Raw genomic sequence first — 18878 nt, 5'->3', positions numbered from 1 at the left:
AAAGGGAGGAGAGATTGGGAAGTAGGAGGGAGGCAGAGGGAGGAGGGGGAATGCATATATGGCAATACATCCTTACACTCTCAATAGAATCCACTTTAGTAGCCCCAGCTCTGACCCTTTCTATGATCTATGAAAGTGGTTCTCAACCTGTGGGTCATGACCCCTTTGGGGGAGGTTTGCATATCAGATAATCTGTATATCAGATATTTCCGATATTTCCATTTCAATTAGTAACAGCAGCAAAATTACAGTTATGAAGTAGCAACAAAAGTAATCTTATGGTTGGTCTATGACATTGTGTGTGTGTGTGTGTGTGTGTGTGTGTGTGTGTGTGTGTGTGTGTGTGTGTGTGTGAATAAGCCAGCGTGGGTGTGATTTTCCAAGATTTCCAACCCTTGAGGGTTATCCTGGATGTTATTGCTAATATCAGGGATACTCCTGGGAAATGCATGTGTTCTAAAAACAATAAACTCCAGGCATCCTTGAAGGTCATGTCCCAGACGATAAAGGGGGTGATAACGGGACCCTTGTGTGATTTACAAGGCACTCTGAGTCAGTTTGCCTGTGGATTTCCCACCCAGAGGCTTTGTTATGCTTGGGGGAAGACACTGGAGCTTATTGGGTCTCTGGCTGTGGCTTGGAGGAAACTAATGAAGATTAAGAGTCTAAGGCATTGAAGGGAGAAGGCGTGTCTACCTAGAAGTTTCCTAGAGCCTGAACAGGTGGGTTGATGCCACTCCAAGGACCCCAAACGACAGCAATGCACCATGTGTTCCAGGCAACTGCCACCATCTGTAATGTAGAAAGCTGCACAGTGGGAGCTGGGGGGTGTGGTGTGGTGGGAACACTGTGACATGTGCCAGCCACAAAGACTGTTGATGGATGTGAAACAGAATGCGGAGTTCGCTATTTTTCCTTGTGTCTTCTGCATCTCTGAGAGTGGTTCAGGAGTCATTCCTAAAGACAAAGGGATAGATAGAAACCCCTTCTTTCTCTAGGCTCATCCCAGAATCTCAAAGCTGCATCTCGCCTGCTCTGATTGGGTACTCTATCTCTGAGCCAGTGGCTGGGCCAGGAGGACCCAGTGCTGGCTGGTCATCTAGACTCATCAGTGATTGTTGCTGACTGCAGATTACCCAGCATGCTCTGAGCATCTTAATGCTGTGTACTCTATCTGCAATGCCCTTTGGTATCTTGTTTGGCAGACTGGATAATATTGACTGTCAAGTTGGTGAGATGGCTCAGGAGGTAAGGATGCTTGTCTCCAAGTCTTGACAAGCTGAGTTCTGTCTTAGTGACTCAAATGGTGGAAGGAGAAAATTAACTCTTTGTTTGCTCCCTGACCTCCACACACGTACACACACACACACACACACACACACACACACACACACACACACACACAAATTTAATACAATATTTAAAATACTGATTGTCAACTTCATAGGATCAAGAATTACCTAGGAGGCAATCCTCTAGGCTTGTCCATGAAGGAGTTTCTAGCTTGGGTTAATCACTATGAGAAAATCCACTCTGAATGTGTGCAGCACCATTCCCTGAGGCTGAGCACCAGCATTCATCTGGCTGCTTCCTGACTGTGCACGCAATATGACCAACTGTCTGTCACACCTACCATCAAGATTTCTCCACCATTGTAGACTGTACTTTTATGTTGTGAGTCATAATAAACCTTTCTTCCTTAAGCTGCTTTTTGACAGGCGTTTTGTCACAGTAACTAACATAGTGTCCTGTCTTAGTTTAAGTCTATCCTCCAAGGATTGTTTTGTGACTTCATTAACTGTTTCTCTCCTCCTCTTCTTCTTCCTCGTCCTCCTTTCCCCCTCTTCCTCCTTTTCTTCCCCCTCCTCCTTCTTGTTTTGTTTTGTTTTTTTTGTTTTTTTTTTGTTTTTTTTTTTTTTTTTGAGACAGGGTTTCTCTGTGTAGCTTTGGCTGTCTTGGACTTGCTCTGCCTGCTGCCGTCTCCCTGAGTGCTGGGGTTAGAGGCATGCACCACAGTGCCCGGCTCATTAACTGTGTCTTATTCGTTATTACAGACAGTCAAACTGGAGGTTGCTCTGACTTAGGATTCTTTGACTACATGACAGTGAGGAAACAATATGCACTCAACAGAAACATTACTTGAAATGTCAATTTTGATTTTTTTCCCCTGGGCTGACAGTATGCGACATGGTACGCTATGGATGCTGTGTGGCTTCCTGGTCAGGCGTCACAGCGTATAAAACTCCTCTTCCACAGAGCACTATTTAGTTGGCTCATTTATTTTATAAGATAGCCAGTGCATTCCACGAGATATTGATGACACTTTCATGAGAGAGGGTTTGCGTTGCAAGGTTCTGCCCAACTATGGATTGATGGGAACGCACAGGTAAGCAGGAGCAGGGTATGTTGTCTAGGTTAGTGGTATTAAATATGTTTTAATTCAAGATGTTTGTGAATTAATAATGGTGAGACAGATAAAGTGAGGCCAATTTCCCAGGGATTCGTAGCTAAGAGTAGTGCGTTGTTGAACATTGTCAAAGGACCGGTAGTGTCAATGATAGGCCCTCATGGTAAGTACCCCTTTAATGTGTACTTTCCTTTAAATAAGCTAAGATGTTGGAGGCTGTGGTGATTTGGTTCCTTGATTGAGAGCTGTCAGACTCCCTTCTTGGTGCTCTGGATGGCTTGCTTCAGCAGCTGAGCAGCTGAGAGGCCAGCCTTCATTACAGCCAGGCCTGCTTGGGACATGGCAAGAAGTCTCAAGGAAGCTACATAGTAACCACACCTGCTTGCTGCCAAGGCACAAATCCAGCTCCAGGGGGCGCTGTCCCAGTCCCAGCCCCAGCTGTTAAGGCAGCTTGAGCAAGTCACAAGCTTCAGTTAAACTCAGTAGCCATTCCCACTCAGGCCTGAGGAGCACCAGGGGGAGCCTTATCTGTGGTGCCTAGCAGAAGGCTGGTGGATGGTACATACCTCAGGTTTCTTTTTGATTATATAAGAAGGTTGGGCTCACTCTTCTAGTCAGTTGGGAGATCCAGTCAAAGACTTTTCTTAAGTGGTGTTTTCTTGCCTATTTTCAATCTTTAGCAGAGCAAAATGAGCCTCAAACAAACCACAGAGACTCTGGGTGGCCAGAGTGATGGATGGGGAGAGTGCATAACGAGCCCAAGGTTCGTATGAGGTGTGCAGTCTGGGAACTCCGAGTTAGAAGGGAAGCTAGCGGATGGTTCTCAGTATCTGAGTGCTACTATTGGGATGTCTCTGACCATCCTGGATGCTGCATTGACGTAGAGGTGGGGAGGGGATGTGGGCATGGGTCACTCTGGGAATGGGAGGAGAAGGTCATCGGTCATTCCTGGATGTAAAATCCACAGTGTCCTGGGTCAGGATGGGAACCCATCCCAGAGAAGAGGTGTTGAATTTCATCGCCTAGGAAATCTCCAGAAAGTTTTTTTTTTTTTTTTTTTTTTTGTAGAAGACTAGATGTGGGAGACAGAAAGAGAGAACTCAAAAATGAGCTGAGATGCTGCTCAGAGACACAGAAGGATTGGCCGTGTGCTATAAAGAGGACTCTGGAAGATGTAAATTGGAGTGGCATGTTATGGAAAGTGCCACACAACTGTGTCATTCTCCTGCAGATCTCTTTTCTCTCAGCTCTGGATAAGCGTGCCTCTTGGTGGTCCTGGCATCCCGAGAAGAAACTAACACTAAGAAAAGATCCTATTTATGTTTATTGATTGTTTCCCAAATTATTAGTGATGCTCAGTCTCTGAAGGGTCCCTTCTGGGCAGATAGGCTACAGTGACTCATATCCAGAAACCCTGCGGCGCTGTGTGCTATTCTTTCTGGATTTGGTAAGAAGGAAGCCCTAGGAATGCTTAGAAACCTCCTTCAGCATCCTTGTTCACCCCAAGGATGTGATGCGACATCTGTTTACCATGGCTCTGGCTGTGGAGTTGGTCATGGCAGCTATAAAAATCCCCCCACCCCACCCCAGATTTTCTGGAACCTTGCTGACAGACTCCTGACTAGAGTCCTTGCCCTAAGGTTTCTCCCAGCATGCTTTTGTCTTTTTTTTGCTTTCAATTTAAAAAGAGAAAGAAGAGCTAGGGAGGAAGAATGGAGTCAGGGAATAGAACGGAGGGATGGCCTAGGGTTTGATGTGTGTGGTGTCCCTCCCTCATATAGAATTGAGTGGGAGGGCCAGTGGTTAGGAGTCAACTCCTCTCTCTCCAGTGGCTGGCTTTGTAAATCAAAGTTGGTCGTAATCATAAACTTTATGCCTTTGTCGATTTCTCACAGGCCATCCGGCTGTAAATGCATCATGGAGCACGGCTGTGTGTACACCGGTCCAGGTCCTGACTCTCCTTCCCATACCTTTATAGCTCAAGTGGTTGGAAAGAAATTTCTGTTGTCAGTCTGAGGGGGTGTATGTGGTCCCCACGTCCCACTTGCCGCTTCCCAGGGTCTGAGAAAAGACCAAAGTCAGGTGACAAAGGCTCAGAAGAAAGGCACCACAGCCCAGGTGGGGGCTAGAGCAGCGTTTGCTCTTTTTGTCTTTGGGCTGGGAGACACTCCTGATTTAAGTTGCAGAAAAACCACAACGGGAAGAACCCAGAAGACCTTACAGATCCCAGCTGGGGATAAACACCCATGCTCATGTACCTATGGGTCTCTGCATGGGTGAGGAACTGACCACTTGCCTTAACCACGTCTTCATCAGATGACCTGCACTCCACCGAGTCCGACAGACCTTCTACTGTGCCATCTTCCTCTACCGAGATCACCTTCACAGGGACAGCCACCGTCTTCCCAGTGAGGATGGCCGTGTTCAGGATCTCAGCCTCCTGGAAGAACAAACATATTATCCATTATCTAATCCCCAGATGACCTGTCACCTGGATCCCTCTTCCTGCCTCCCTGCAAAAGACCTGGCCTTTCACCTGGGCACAGGAAGCCAAGTGTTGATGACAGCCAGCTGCTGAGAGGCACTTCTGTGGACAACCAGATTTTGTAGAGAGGATGCAATGGAGATAGTGATATAGTAAATTCATAACTAACATTGTGCATATGAATTTTACTATGTACCCAGCACTCTCATAAGAGTACTGCAGGTACTGACCCTGTTGACCTTCACATCACCAGATGAGACAGGCAACATTCCAGTTTCTTAGATTTTCCCCAAGAGGGAAATGAAGGTAAGACTTGTATGGTGAACTCCAGCTTCTGAATCCTTGTCTTAATGACCTACATAGTTCTAACCTTGTATACACCAGTTACAACCTATAAGAGCTGAGATTGGTGAGGCCACCAAGAAGATGGGAGGGGCCTTGCTTGCTCCACTCTGTTCTCTCCTTTCACTCCGTGTGACTTACCAGGCTTTCCCTGGGGTCTGGCGACTGAATGCTATTGTGGCTGAGCTCACACGGCCATAGCCCCTCCAATGCAGCACATGCATGCATAAAATTCACTCACTCACTCACTCCTGAGAACTCATAAAAGCATACATTTTTTTTTCCTATTAAACTTTTCCTTTAGAGGTGAGACAAGAGATTTGTCCCTGGCTCACCATGTGCCCTAGTTGTAGGGTGCAGTAGAACTGGTCTGGTACTGGGCTGAAAAACTACACTGGCTATCCTTAATAATGTTGGAAGGTGCTGACCAGGCTGCATGGCTTCAGCGACTGAGCTGGCAGGGGTAGAGAGGGAATGAAGAAAAGACAAATACACAGACACACTGTAAAGCTCGGATCAGGTGGGCTGGGCTCTCTGAAAGACAAGCCACAGCACCTTGTTTATATACAGTTGAACAGGCATGTGGGATTATTGTGTACTGACGAACAAGGAGGCAGGGTTGTTATATACAGCCAAACACAGAGGCAGGTTTAGCTAATGTAAGTAGGATCAGTGTCCATTGGAGAGCAGACTTCAGGCCATAAACATTATGGGGAAACTATGGTGGACATTTTTGCACACACTGTCGACATCTGCACATGGACCAGAAAGATTTGCACTTCTCTTGCGCCTCATCCCTGGAAGGCTTTGATATTTTCCCAGGAGTTTGAGGCTCTTGGGTCTTTGACATGTCTGAGGCCATGTCAAGAACACCCAGTCACTCAGGACTTCCTAGCTCCCAGCACACTACGTAACGTCCCTCAGATTCTGCACAGCCATAGCCTCCAAGCCCTAGCTCCTGGCATGTCAGTGCCATTGCAGCTTCTCTTTCTCTGGCAGTGTTCCCATGAGGCCTTTCAGCAACAAGCCCCGTTGCATTCTGTAAAGTCAGAGCTTGCCTGGCCCTTCTTGATGGAGGAATGACAGGATACAGCTGGGTGTGTGTAAGGTCAGCTGGGTGCCATCTGACTCAGCAGCCATTTTACTTTGGCCTGCAGCCACTGAATAAGGGTCCCCCTGCTCTAAATTCAAGACCTGGGGCGCTAAGGCACCTTCTTTTGGGACAGAGCTTGTAAGTAGTCTTGTGAATTTTATGTGAAGTCAGAACGGTCTGTGAGTAGCTTACAGGAAGACAGAAGCAGAAGTTATCTTCAACCGGCATCACCACCTTCCTTATGGCAACCCTGATCCTAACATAAGATTCACTTCCCTCCTTCACGAGGCTCACAGCTTCTCAGTTCCTTTGGATGAGCCTTGGCCTTGGCTGGCATATGCTATTTTCACCCTAAAGGACAAGGCTCCACTTTGCAACATTCCTGAAATTAGAGGCAATGCAAAGGCCTTCCAACACACTTTAAATGTTTTAGTATGCATATTGTGTGTGAGAGAGGAGAAAGACAGACAGACAGACAGAGACAGAGAGTGACAGAGAGAGAGAGACAGAGACAGAGAGATAGAGAGAGACAGACAGACAGAGAGAGGGAGAGAGGTGGGGGAGGGAGGGAGGGAGGGGGGGGGAGAGAGAATGGGCACATGTGGAAGTCAGAGTACAATTTCTGAGAATCTGTTCTTTCCTTCCACTATGTGGAACCTTGGAATCAAACTCAAATTGTTAGATTTGGCCGGAAGCCCTTTATGTGCTGAGCCATCTTGCTGGGCCCACCCTATAGATGCTTCCCTTGGGTCAACTGCATTATTACCAGTTGTGAGAAATGATAGCCACCTCCATTTTGCTGGCAGACTGATGATCGAGGCTGCTGTCAACCAAGGTTAAGGAGGCTTCTCTCTGCAGTGGGTGACAGTCAACACAGAGGAGCAGAACTGAACAGAGTGCTGGGGAGGCTCAGTTCTAACTGGGGCATCGATATCAACCCCTACAAGGCTCAGGGAATATTGAGAAGAGACAAAGGAAGACTGTAAGAGCCAGAGGATGGAGAGATGTGAAAATCTGTCCTCAGGACAAGATGTGGCTGATGAACACACCAACTCCCTCGCAGGAGCTAAGGTTGCCTGCACAAGATCAAGCCAGGCACATTCCGGCATGGACACGGGAGGGGGCCATGAGGCTTCATCCATTCCTAGCTGAGGAGTTATTCATAGCTGATGATGCCTGGGGGAAAGGGAGCCATTTTTCTTCAGGGGTGCAGCCACTGGTAGAGTATCCCACACACATTGACATGTAAGCACCCTTCATTGGACATGGAGTTTGTTTGTTTGTTTGTTTTGTTTTTTAAGGTGGGTGTAGACATACTGGGGGAGGAGAGGAGGTGGTGGTGGATATGACCAAGGTACACTTTATACACATATGAAATTATCAAAGGGTTTATTGGGTCAAACGCTCAAATGCACGAGGTTGAAGGAATCAGGTTCCAGATGACCTCCCAAGGTCACCCAAGTCCCTTTCGTGGAGAGGAGCCTCCTGCTGACCTTGGTACGTAGGAGGAGTGACCAGGGGTTTCTTGTCCTAGTTCAGTGTGATTTCAAAGTCATGGCCACATAAGCTGATCTATTCTCAGTGATACAACACTCAACCCCAGAATGTACTCCATGCACTAGATGACCCACTGTCCCAGTTTCTTAGGCAGACCCAGCTTAAGTCATTTTGGTGACCCAGTGTTCCCCGAAGCATGCTTTTCCTAGGTGTGGTTGAGTTCTTAAAGCCCCCCAACTTCCCCCTCAAATGTCCATAACCTAAGAGGCAGAGCAATAACTCACCACCCTGTCCTTGCCTTTTGTTTGTTGTCTGAAGTTTGCACCACCCTGGACTCACACACCCTCAATAAGCAGTGAACGCTGTCAGGGTGATGAGTTGGGAGGTTTTCGTGGGTACCACATTAAACACCAGAGAGTTATTAGATGACCAGAGAGATAGTAGATCTAATTAGCAGTAAGACTGCAGGGCCATAAATAAGCCCCCGTGCCTCTTCTTGCCAGCGGGGAGCATCACTCAGTCTGATGCCTGTGACACATACAGATTTACAAACCACTCTCTGTTCCATCAAATGGATGGGGGGCGGGAGGTGTGCCTCGGTTAAGTGGCAGTACCATAGCACACACAATTCTGCATTTCAGCCCTCGCCCTGAAATAAGACCATCCCTCCACTTAACAGGGAGGAGGACGAGTTTGAAAAGCTAAGCAGACTGCCACTTAGGCTGGCTTCTTGGTGCCACCCAGGCACACCCGGCTATGTTCTTTTCCTTTAACTGCTTTATCAAAGCCGCACAGGTTCACTGTTGTAAAACATCATGCCTGCTGGACAGTTCCTGAAAAGATGGTCCACAAGCACTCCCTTCCCCATGTCCCTTTGAGCCCAACTCTCCTGCCCGTGCTGTGAACGTTTCTCCTGCGCACTGAAATAGTGTACTGTATATAACCTTGTCTCGATGGAACCATTTTTAGATCTAATCTACTGCTCTAGTTTCATTGCTGTTGCTGTAATAAACTGCTCTGGGAAAAGAAACCTAGGGGTGGAAGTGTATATTTATAGCTCACAATCTCCTGGTTAGACTCCATCACAGTGGTAGGATCTTAAGAGAGATGGCTACATCACATCCGGGGGAGAGAATGCACCCATGTATGTTTAGTGACTGCCCAGCTCACTTTTCTCTACTCACGTAACCCAAGACCCAAGCCTAGGGATTAGTACTGCCCACAGTGGGCTGGGGCTTCTCTTCTCAATCAACTCAAGTAAGAACAACCAATCCCTCTCAGACATAGATACAGACCAACCTCATTCAGGTAGTCATTTATTCAGACTCTCAGGTGACTCTAGGCTGTGTCACATTGATACTTGGGATTAATCATCACACGAGAACCAAATGACAGCATGATACATGAGACACTGTCTCTCATGTGTTTGGACCTCTCTCCTTGGTCACATTACATATTCTCGGTTGGGTCTCTTTACTGGATATGCCTATTGCTTCAAGGAAACTGTTATAATCAGGTACTGGGGAGATCAGATAGAGGAGGCTACGAATTGCAGGTTGGAGATGGTTACGCTCTGGGATCTGATGTTCAGCAGGGTGACTGTGGTTGGTGAGGATGTTCTCGATCCTTGAAATCTGCCAATGGAGCCAGGCTTGCATGTCCTAACGCTGGTAACAATATCAAACAAACTATGGGAGCTGATGGCTCTATTATCTACTCACTTCAGAATGTAACTAAAAACACCACCCTGCATGCTGTAGAGCATTTTCTTGTCAATTAAAACTCAGTAAATCTAGGAGGAAACAAGATCATGTATTGATTCCTGGATAGTTCTTTGGCATTGCCCTAGAAAGGCTGAGTCTGTCTTCGGGGACACAAGGATGGAGTCTGGAAAGCTCTGTGTGAATCCTGAGGTGATGCAACAATACAAGGCAATGCAGGTTTCACCTGGCTTTTCCCCAAGAAGACTGACTCTTGGGAATCAGCTGCCTTGCTGGGAGGGATCCTGAGTTGCATACAGAGGGATCTGGTTGGCAGGCATAGCAGAAACACACCAGTAACCTACCAGATATGGGACTAATGAGGTCTCTGGAAGAATTCCAAGACGCCACCTCGCTGTACCAGACAAGGGACCCTGGACAGGAGCCACCTACTCAGATCTAGAGCAGAAATGAAGGTGGATGACTGGTGTTTTACGTGCGCATGCTTAATGGCTCTTGATGCCCTGTCCACCTTGAGAGATAAGAGTGCTTGGCCATCCTTTAGCCTGCCACATGATGACTACCCAGCTTGCGGGAGCCTAATTTCCTGCTCCTGCTTTCTCTGTGACTCTTGGAAAAACGAGTAAGCAGCTTTGTGCCTTTGTTTCCTCACCTGCAGGATAAATCTTGTAAATGCTGCCAAGTTACTGGGGTGAACTGAGGGTTGTGTGTGTGTAGGCCCTTAGGATATGATGACTGGTGATGCCCCAAAGCATGCTGGTCTTTCTTTTGCTGACTCTACCTGATGACTAGATTTTCAGTCATGCCTGGCCTCTGGGAGCAGAAATGAAAATAGGATTTCTAGCTTGGGGGCGGGGTATGAACAAAGAGACCTTGGCGGAGGTAATGTGAGCTATTGGGAGCTAAGTGTCCTTATTCTGAAAGCCAAGGATGGTCTAGAGGAGTTTGTTCGTGTGTCAATGTGCAGCGTCTGGGTTACCATTCCTGCATTACACAGTCCCTGCTTTGCCCTTTCCTGCATGCATGCATGCTTTTTTGTAAGTCATCAGATCACTTTGCACCTTGCTCTCATCAGCCTCGCTTCCACATTGCATCCATTGGAACAGCGTGAGTAAATGAGCTCAGCTCTTAAGAGTGATTGATGTTACTAGCTTTTCAATAAGGTTGGTTATTACTAACTGTATCATAATGTATGCAACGACTTATATGGATCCGGTATGCTCTTGGCAAAAGGAAAAGGCTAGAGAGACGAGGGAAGGAAAAAGAGGAGGAGGAGGAGGAGGGAGAAGGGAGTGATGAGGATAGAAGGAGAGACAATCTAGCACAACATTCAGGGGACTCCATCAGGAGTTAGAGCAGGGTGGGAATGGGACCTCCCTGCCCTCCTGGTGTCTCTCAGCATCCATGGCCACTGCTCAGATAGGTGCTGACTTTAGGATTAAAAGCATGCATTTTGCACACGCACCCTCCCCAAGGCACGGACTTGTTACTCAAACCAGGGACAGATAACAACATCTCATCAGCAATGAGCAGCTGGAGGCTTTGAGCCCCACAGGCTGCACTGCATGGGTGCTCTGGGGGTTGTGTGAGTCGGCTCAGCTGTGTTACTGCAGCATCAAGTCGGAGACTGAATCCAGGCTCCCCATCCGTGCATGGTAAGTGCTGCAGCAGTGTCCCCAGCATCAGAGGCTCCCAGTGAAGATGGGTGAGTGAAACACAAAAACCTCGCCTCCTGTCCTGTTTCATGCTCATCCAATCCACATTTTTCCCCTCAGGAGGGTATGGAGGGATACCTGCCTCAACTGCTTCCCCTCCTGGCCTCTCCATGGGGTTCTCAGAGCCTCCAGGTCCCAGCCTGAGAATCTCAAGGGACTAGAATTTCTTAAACAGTTTGCCTCTGACAGTAGCTGAACTGGGGACCCAGCTCAGGCTGTGCCTGGGGATGGAGGTGATCGCGTCATTTGATAAGGAGACTCTTACACCTGACTCAAAGGGGACAGTTTTAGTCCCAGCCAATTGCAACCTTTTTGACATCGGGACAGTTTGTTCATGTCTAGATTTCTGCAGAGGAGCCAAGAGTTAATGTTTTTATGTGAAATCCCGACTTTGCTGTGTGGCCTACCTTTTATGAAAACTGGAACAAAACACGTGTACGGTGACCCGCAGGTGCACCATAAGTCTCTTCCTGGTAGACTGTGCTCATGTCTGACAAAGACAGTGGTGCTATGACCTCTTGCCTAACTGTCTGGCCTCAGGCGAGGGAGGCAGGCATTTCTCCCAGGACTTTCTGGGTACCCCCCACGACCCTCTGCTCTCAGGGATTCAGGCTCCGTATATCCTAGCCTGCTGAACAACTCTCCCAGCATCACCATAGCAAGTCTTGATTTTGCATAGCTAATTTCAAATCTTCCTTAGCATCTAGTTTGGGAATTAAGCATCAGAGTGACAGCTGTTTAATTAACTCCTTAAACTGATTAGATACTACGACTGAGATCCCTCAAGAAGGAGTTTCTGACTTAGGGGGTAACCTGGGGCACTATGTCACTGCCATGGACTGAGGTTAGAAATCTGCTAAACCGCTGGACTGTGCACTTCTGGGGTCCTTGAGGGTGTGTGTTTTACTTATTGTATTAGCTGCTACAATAGAAGCAAACTGAGGATAATAAAAAGAACCTCAACTCTACCAGGAAAGCACATTCTGAATAAATCTATGGTACCAAATGGGATTGGCTCCCCATGCCCCCAATGCTTCCCCCTTGTTAGTAGGTTGTTTGAACCCCTGTGCTTGCTTGTATTGGGCAGGATTATCCTCTTCCCCACACAATGGGTGTGTGAATTCCCTTTCACAAGGAAGACAAAATCAAGCTAATGAGCTTAAAGCTTTAAGCCAATTTCACCCTCAAGATTACAGTTGTATAAAGAGGAATCGACAAGAAGCAGAGGCAAGCCCGCTGCTTCTCTGACTGTATGTGTGAGGCTAAAGATGGTTGGGTGACCCAGGACACACCATAAATGACAGATTCCTTCCTTTTTAATTTTTGGTAGGTACCACGGAGTGCATGGCCTCCAAACCTGGTGGGATATTGAACAATAAAACAACAAAACAAAACCCACAACAGTCAGGTGTGTTGGTGCAAACTTGTAAGCTCAACACTTGGGAGGCAGAGACAGAGGGGATCAGGAGTTAAGGGCTAGCTTTGGCTACAGAGAGATTCAAGATCAACCTGGGCTACAGGAGATCCTGTCTTAAAAGCAAAACTGCATAAAAACAGGACAAAAAATAACCTAGCCAAAAGAGTGAATAGAAAGAGCACAGCCCATCTCCCTGGAGGCTCTTAAGGGGTCGACATAAATTTGACTTTTTAACTTCAACAGGTGCTTTCCTGATTTCCAAATATGGTCCCCCTATATTTGAGGTCTGCCAATTTTAGTCCCACACTGAACACATGGGGACAGTTAGCGTAGGATTCACAGTCCACACAGTCCACTCCTTTAGAGTCATTATGTATTGGCTTTTAACCTACTCACAGATCTGTGCAACACCGCTACACTTTAAAGATAATTTTTATCCCACCCAAAAGAAACTGTGTATCTTTTAGCTGTCCTCACATATCCCCACCTCCAGCCTCAACCAGTCACCTAATTCCTATCCATGGATTTCTCCTTCATGACTGTATCCCATGAACTGAATCACACTGTGGGTAGTCCTGTCTGTCTGTCTGTCTGTCTGGGTCCATGTAGTCTGATGCCAGCAGGCTCCTCCCCGCTGTGGCATGTGCATATTTCTTCCCCATCCTGACTCAGCACTGAGTTTTGAAATGTAGACCAGAATGACTTCTGATGAAGATGCTTCAGGGTTTTTTTTTTCTTTTTTCTTTTTTTTCTTCCCCTCAAATGCTGGCACGCTAAGCTTGTAAACAACATGTATTCTTTGACTGGATCTAGCCTGTAGACATGTTTGCCTTGAGTCTTCAGGCTTTTCAAAGGACCACACCCTTAGCTTGCATTCTGTTGCGGTGATAGGACACCATGCCAAAAGCAACGTAGGGAGGAAAGAGTTTATTTCATCTTACAGCACACAGTCTGTGTGAAGAAGGCAGGGTGGCAACTCAAGCAGGGCAGGAACTTGGAGGCAGGAGCTGATGCAGAGGCCACCGGAGGGGTGCTGCTTACTGGCTTGCTCTTCATGGCTTGTTCAGCATGCTTTCTTATATAGCTCAAGACCACCTGCCCAGGTAGGCTGGACCTTCCCACTTCACCATCAATCAAAGAACTACCCTACAAACTTGCCTGCAGGCCAAGCTGATGGAGGCAATCCTTAGTCTGAGGCTGCCTCTTCCAGCATGACTGTAGCTTATTGACAAAACCTAAGCAGCAAAATCACCCACTTCAAAACCGAGAAATGGGCGAAACCAGAGTCGCCCATGCAGATGTGCTGGGATCCAGATATCCAGACTTTGATTCTGGTGGGGGAAACAGCTGCTTTCTATGAGCCTAATCGTTCTTCGCATAGGCTGAATCAAGACTCTCCAGGATGTTTTGAGTCTGGGTTCCTGGCTTAGAAGTTTCTAGAATAGTAGCGCATGAGTAATGTACCAGGAAACAAACCATGCCACAGCCAACAGCTAAAGGGGAAGTCTGTAAGAAACACAAAGGATAAGGGAATAACAACTGGGCTTCCTTTATCTCTTTCCCTTTTAAAGAATTTTTAGTCCTGTGTGTGTGTTGTTACCCGTGGAGCCCAGAAGGGGGCGTTGGATCCCCTGGAGCTGGAGTTACAGGGACTGTGAGCTGCCTTATGGGAGCTGGGAACTGAACACTGGTCTTCTCTGAAGGGAACAAGCGCCTTTACCTGCGGATCCGTCTCTCAAGCCCAATCTTGCTTTTAAGTAAGATGCTGTTTGTGTCAGAAACACTAAGTGCAGTGATTCATAAGGGAAGTAACAATGTGACTAACTGCTGTTCAGCGAATTCACACAGATCACGAACTGACAGCTGTGGATGTTGACAACGGTTCTTAAATGAAGTTTCTCCTTCACGCAGAACCCGCAACCAGCAGTGCCACAAAACATAGTATGAGTTCTTAATCTGTGTTGATAGGTCCTTCCTGATGGCGTGAAGTCTTACTCTTTGAAGCCAGGGGAAAGCTCTGCTCGCAGCCTTTAACCGAGCAGGGCTCTCATCCACTTCTCAATTGCTACAGAAAAATGCATGTCAAATTGTCAAAGGCGACAGAATTTTCCGTGCGCCTGGAGAAGCGTATCAGTTTTACGGTTCATGAGACTAAGGAATTAATTCAATTGGTTTGGGAAGGGCAGACAGAATTAATAAACATCAAAGAGCCGCTCCAAGGCTGTGCTTTGCAAAAGGGGCCGTTTTGAAAGTGGGCTTTGTCGAGAGCCGCAGCCTCTTTGGGTCCTGCAAGCCCCAAGGATTTCAGCAAGCCCCACGTGGGGGCCAGAGCGCAGGAACTGATCATCTATGCTAATGAGGATGCCGAGGCGTGGCTAATCCCCACCAGTGCTGAGTGCAAAAGTCATCTTCAGTTTGGCCCCTGGAGACGTTATGTTCTCTCCCCTCCCCACTTCAGCAGACAACTTCTTAATTACGTTTTTCTTAGGCTAATGTAAAAAGAAATGAATTTGCATGTCTGCAGCCCACACTAATTGAAGGAGGGCGGATGCCATGAAGATTACAGTGGGAGATGCAGCTAAATCAATCCAGGGCTGAGTCAGCCATAAGGCACTCCGGGCCACTGGCCAAGTGGACATGTTGCCAGCCATCTTTCTCTTCTTTGGACTGTGCAAGGAGAAGTCAACATTCTTTTAAATAATAATAATAATAATAATAATAGTTATTATTATTATTAATTCACATTACATTGTAATCCCCTTGCTCTTATCTTCCTGTTCCCACCCTCCCTTTTCCATTCTATTCCCCTCCCCATGACCTCTGGCAGGTGGGGTCCTCCTACCCCACCAAGAAGTCACTATTCTTTGCTACTTCCTGAGCATGGTACCACTGTCCTCACCCCAGAGAAAGTAAAAGTCAGATGACGTCATGGGCATCGAAGGGAAAAAAAGGGGGAGGGGGAGGAGCAATCCTTACATTCCCTCCCCAATAAAGGGTTTGAGGCAGGCAATCCATGATAGCTGGAGAATGTCCCCAAAAGGCTCATGTATCTGAACATGGTCCCCAGAAGATGGCGCTGTTTGGGGAAGTTTATGGAACCTCTAGGAGGCCGAGTCCTACTAGAGGAAATAGGTCATTAGACATGGGGCTTTTAGAGTTTCCTGCCTCACACCTTTCTAGTTTGCTCTCTCTGCTTCCTGGTTGTGGCTGAAGATGTGAGCTTTCAGCTTCTCATTGCAGCTGCCTGCTGCCAGGTCTCCCTCACCATTATGGGCTTTCCCTCTGGTACCGTAAGCCCAAATAAACTCTTCCATGTAGAAGTTGCCTTGATTATGGTGCTTTTGTCACAGTGAAGAAAAGCAGCAAATACAAAACATAGATAAAACTTAGGAATCCAAGTCCAAGGTCCACTTGAGCTGTGCTTATAATCCTTTCCTATGAATGGATTGATCAACCTGGGACTCCCCCCACCTGTATCACACTCCATGCACATCCCACTCCACGCAATACAGCAAGTGGCTCTACCCTTCAGCAACTCATGGTTTTGATCCAAACACATCTGGGAATTAGGCACAGTGGGCCAGTCCAGCCTGACACAATTTTGAATGCTCACATAATGAAACTATGTCCTCTGTCTGGTCAAGCTGCAGAGAATAAAAGCCCCCAGACTGCTCAGCCCTAAATGGGACATCTATTTTGTGCCCTTTCCCCCACCCTCAACCCAAGGATCAGGCATCATTGCCAAAGGAGCAGAAGTATTGTAAAAAGCCAGAGACTGTGGGTAACTACAAGGAAATGGGATTTCCTGACACAGCAGGGCAGGTGCACATATGAACTCAGCACACACACAATCTTAATAAACTTCAACTCTGCCTCATGCTGGCTTATCTCAAGTTATTTCTTACAGGGAAGTCAAGAGGCCCAGCTTCACCTGGGTGCTGCCGAGCCCCTCTCCCCCGTGAATCCAGCTCCTGTTTCCCTGCCACTGTCAAGTGCAAGCAGGATACTCAAGCCTTTCTGGCCTGTCAGACTGAAGGACATGCTATCACTTAACTCATGTTTCTTGAATCCATCATGAGGTCACCTCTAATCAATTCTCATTTTTAATGGATAATCTATGCCATGGCCTTATTCTCATGGTACTCTGCTTCATGTTGCAAACTGGTAGATACTGGTAGACAGCTCCAGGGCCCCACATTTCCTAGCTACAATAAGAAAATCTCATCATATCCACAAGGCATAATGTGTACAATACCCTGAATATTTACAGCGTGAGTAAGCTCCTTCATAGTTTGGCTCGGTACAAGAGCATCAATAGCACGGCCTTCCTTCAGTGGGACAGCCACACCATCATCACTTTCCCGTTGCTGCTTTTATTTTTGCTTTTGACTTAATTAAGCTGGACTCTACAGGAGGGCTGCAAGCCATACCCATTCAACCAAGCATCCATGGTTGATTATCTCAGCTGGGGAGCCCAAGGCCATGGGTTCAGTTCCACCAAGTTACAGGTTTGCTCCAATTTAGCAGACTGGGGTGGTGACTCCAGCTCCATGCAAGAGCTTTGTCATTATATAAGAAACCACAGGCACATCAGAGACAACTCCCTGTATCTTTCTGGGATCTTGGGATTCCTGAGGGGTAGGGGCTGTGGGAATGATTTGCAACCCAGGTGGATGAAGTATCAGCTTCCTGATCCTGATTTCTATTCTGACATATTAGAACCCCCACACACCTCCACCCCGAGGGAGACCCAGGAAGCAGTCAGTTTTCATGATTTTGTAGTAGTCGTCAAATGTAGTGTCAGGTTGATCTTAGCCCCAGATTTTGATTCTGAATTGATTATTATGGATTGGAACCCAGGAAGATGAGTATCTTCAAAGATGATCCTATTAGGCCCCTTTGAGGCCCGTAAACACGTGTTCACAAACATGGTCCAAGCTAGGTCAGTCAACACAGAAGGCAAAGACAACATCAGCTGACTTATTAATGTGAATATAGCAAGTACCTTAAGGCCCATGCCTAGCTGAGGAACTATAAGCTATTATTGGCTACTAGGAGAGGAAGAGTTAGTGTTCTGCAGGGATGAGGCCCCTGATACATCATCAAACCCCAAGTGAGTGCATCCATATATGAACAACACCAAATTGACTCAGCAGATTCAATAATAATAATAATAATAATAATAATAATAATAATAATAATAATAATAAAAGAGGTGATGGATTTGAGAGGGGAAGGGGAGCAGGAGGAGTTGGAGGGAGGAGACAATAGGGGGAATGAAGAAAATTCAACAAACACGTTCTACCACAGAGTCTGCATGCTCCTGTGTTGCTGTCTTGTTACTGGACACTTCTTTTCTTTCTTTAGTGAGAGCAGAATCAAGTCTGTGCACAGGAGGCACACACTCTGAAATAAAGGGAAACACAGAATGGGAGGAAAAAGAGATGATGCGTTTTGATTAGATTTCATTTTTATTCAAGTGTGCATATGCCTTTCTGTGTGTCATGTGCCTGTGGAATCAGGTACCCATGGTGTCCACAGGAGGCGCTGGATCCCCTGGAGCTGGAGTTACAGGCAGGTAGGAGCCACCCAACGTGGGTGCTGGGAGCAGAACTCATGCCCTCTGCAAGAGCAGCAAGTACTCTTCACCCTGAGCTGTCCCTCTAGCCTGTTAATACTATTTTTTTTTTAAAAAACACAATCAAGTTTCTGTTTTCAGGGGACTCAAATAAAAACAGCAAAATCTAGATGATAAAAGCTACAACTTTGCCAGTGTGTGTGGAGAACGTTCTAGACCAAACAGGGAAAAAAAAAAAAAAAAGAAATTAAACTGAATATGAAAATATATCACACTTTTCAGATGGACTCTTTTTGTGAAGGAGGCCTATAAAGACAACATTGCTTTCTCACCCACTGGATGAGATATGTGGCCGGACAGAGAGTCAAAGATGGAACTCTACCTTGCTTTGTGGCAAAAGTTAACTTTAAGAGTTAGGCCCTTTCATAAGGATTCATGAAAGTGACTTCAGAGGGAGGCGGGGAGCCAGGAATATGCTCCACAGCGTCTTAGGATACCACATAGGAAGGATGCTAAGAAAATTAAAGCACAGAAATTAAAGGAAAGAGAGTGGGCAGCCTGCTCGTTTGCAGATCTGAGGAAATTTGAAAAGGAGGGACTGGGGGCGCTGGTGTGAAGAGACA

At 46.8% G+C, this 18878-nt stretch overlaps 1 protein-coding gene across 1 annotated transcript in view; it reads right to left on the bottom strand.

The window, feature by feature from the left end:
* Positions 1-18878, bottom strand: part of Tmem132d (transmembrane protein 132D) — a 614141-nt gene that overhangs the window by 69833 nt on the left and 525430 nt on the right. The window contains exon 5 of the mRNA XM_051161423.1: positions 4704-4847. Coding sequence (XP_051017380.1) covers positions 4704-4847 — 144 coding nt within the window. The remainder of the gene's footprint in view (positions 1-4703; positions 4848-18878) is intronic.

Source organism: Acomys russatus, chromosome 19 (genome assembly GCF_903995435.1).
Source record: "Acomys russatus chromosome 19, mAcoRus1.1, whole genome shotgun sequence".
NCBI lineage: Eukaryota > Metazoa > Chordata > Mammalia > Rodentia > Muridae > Acomys > Acomys russatus.
Note: the sequence above shows the minus strand (reverse complement) of the source record. Positions and strands in the feature narration are given on the sequence as shown.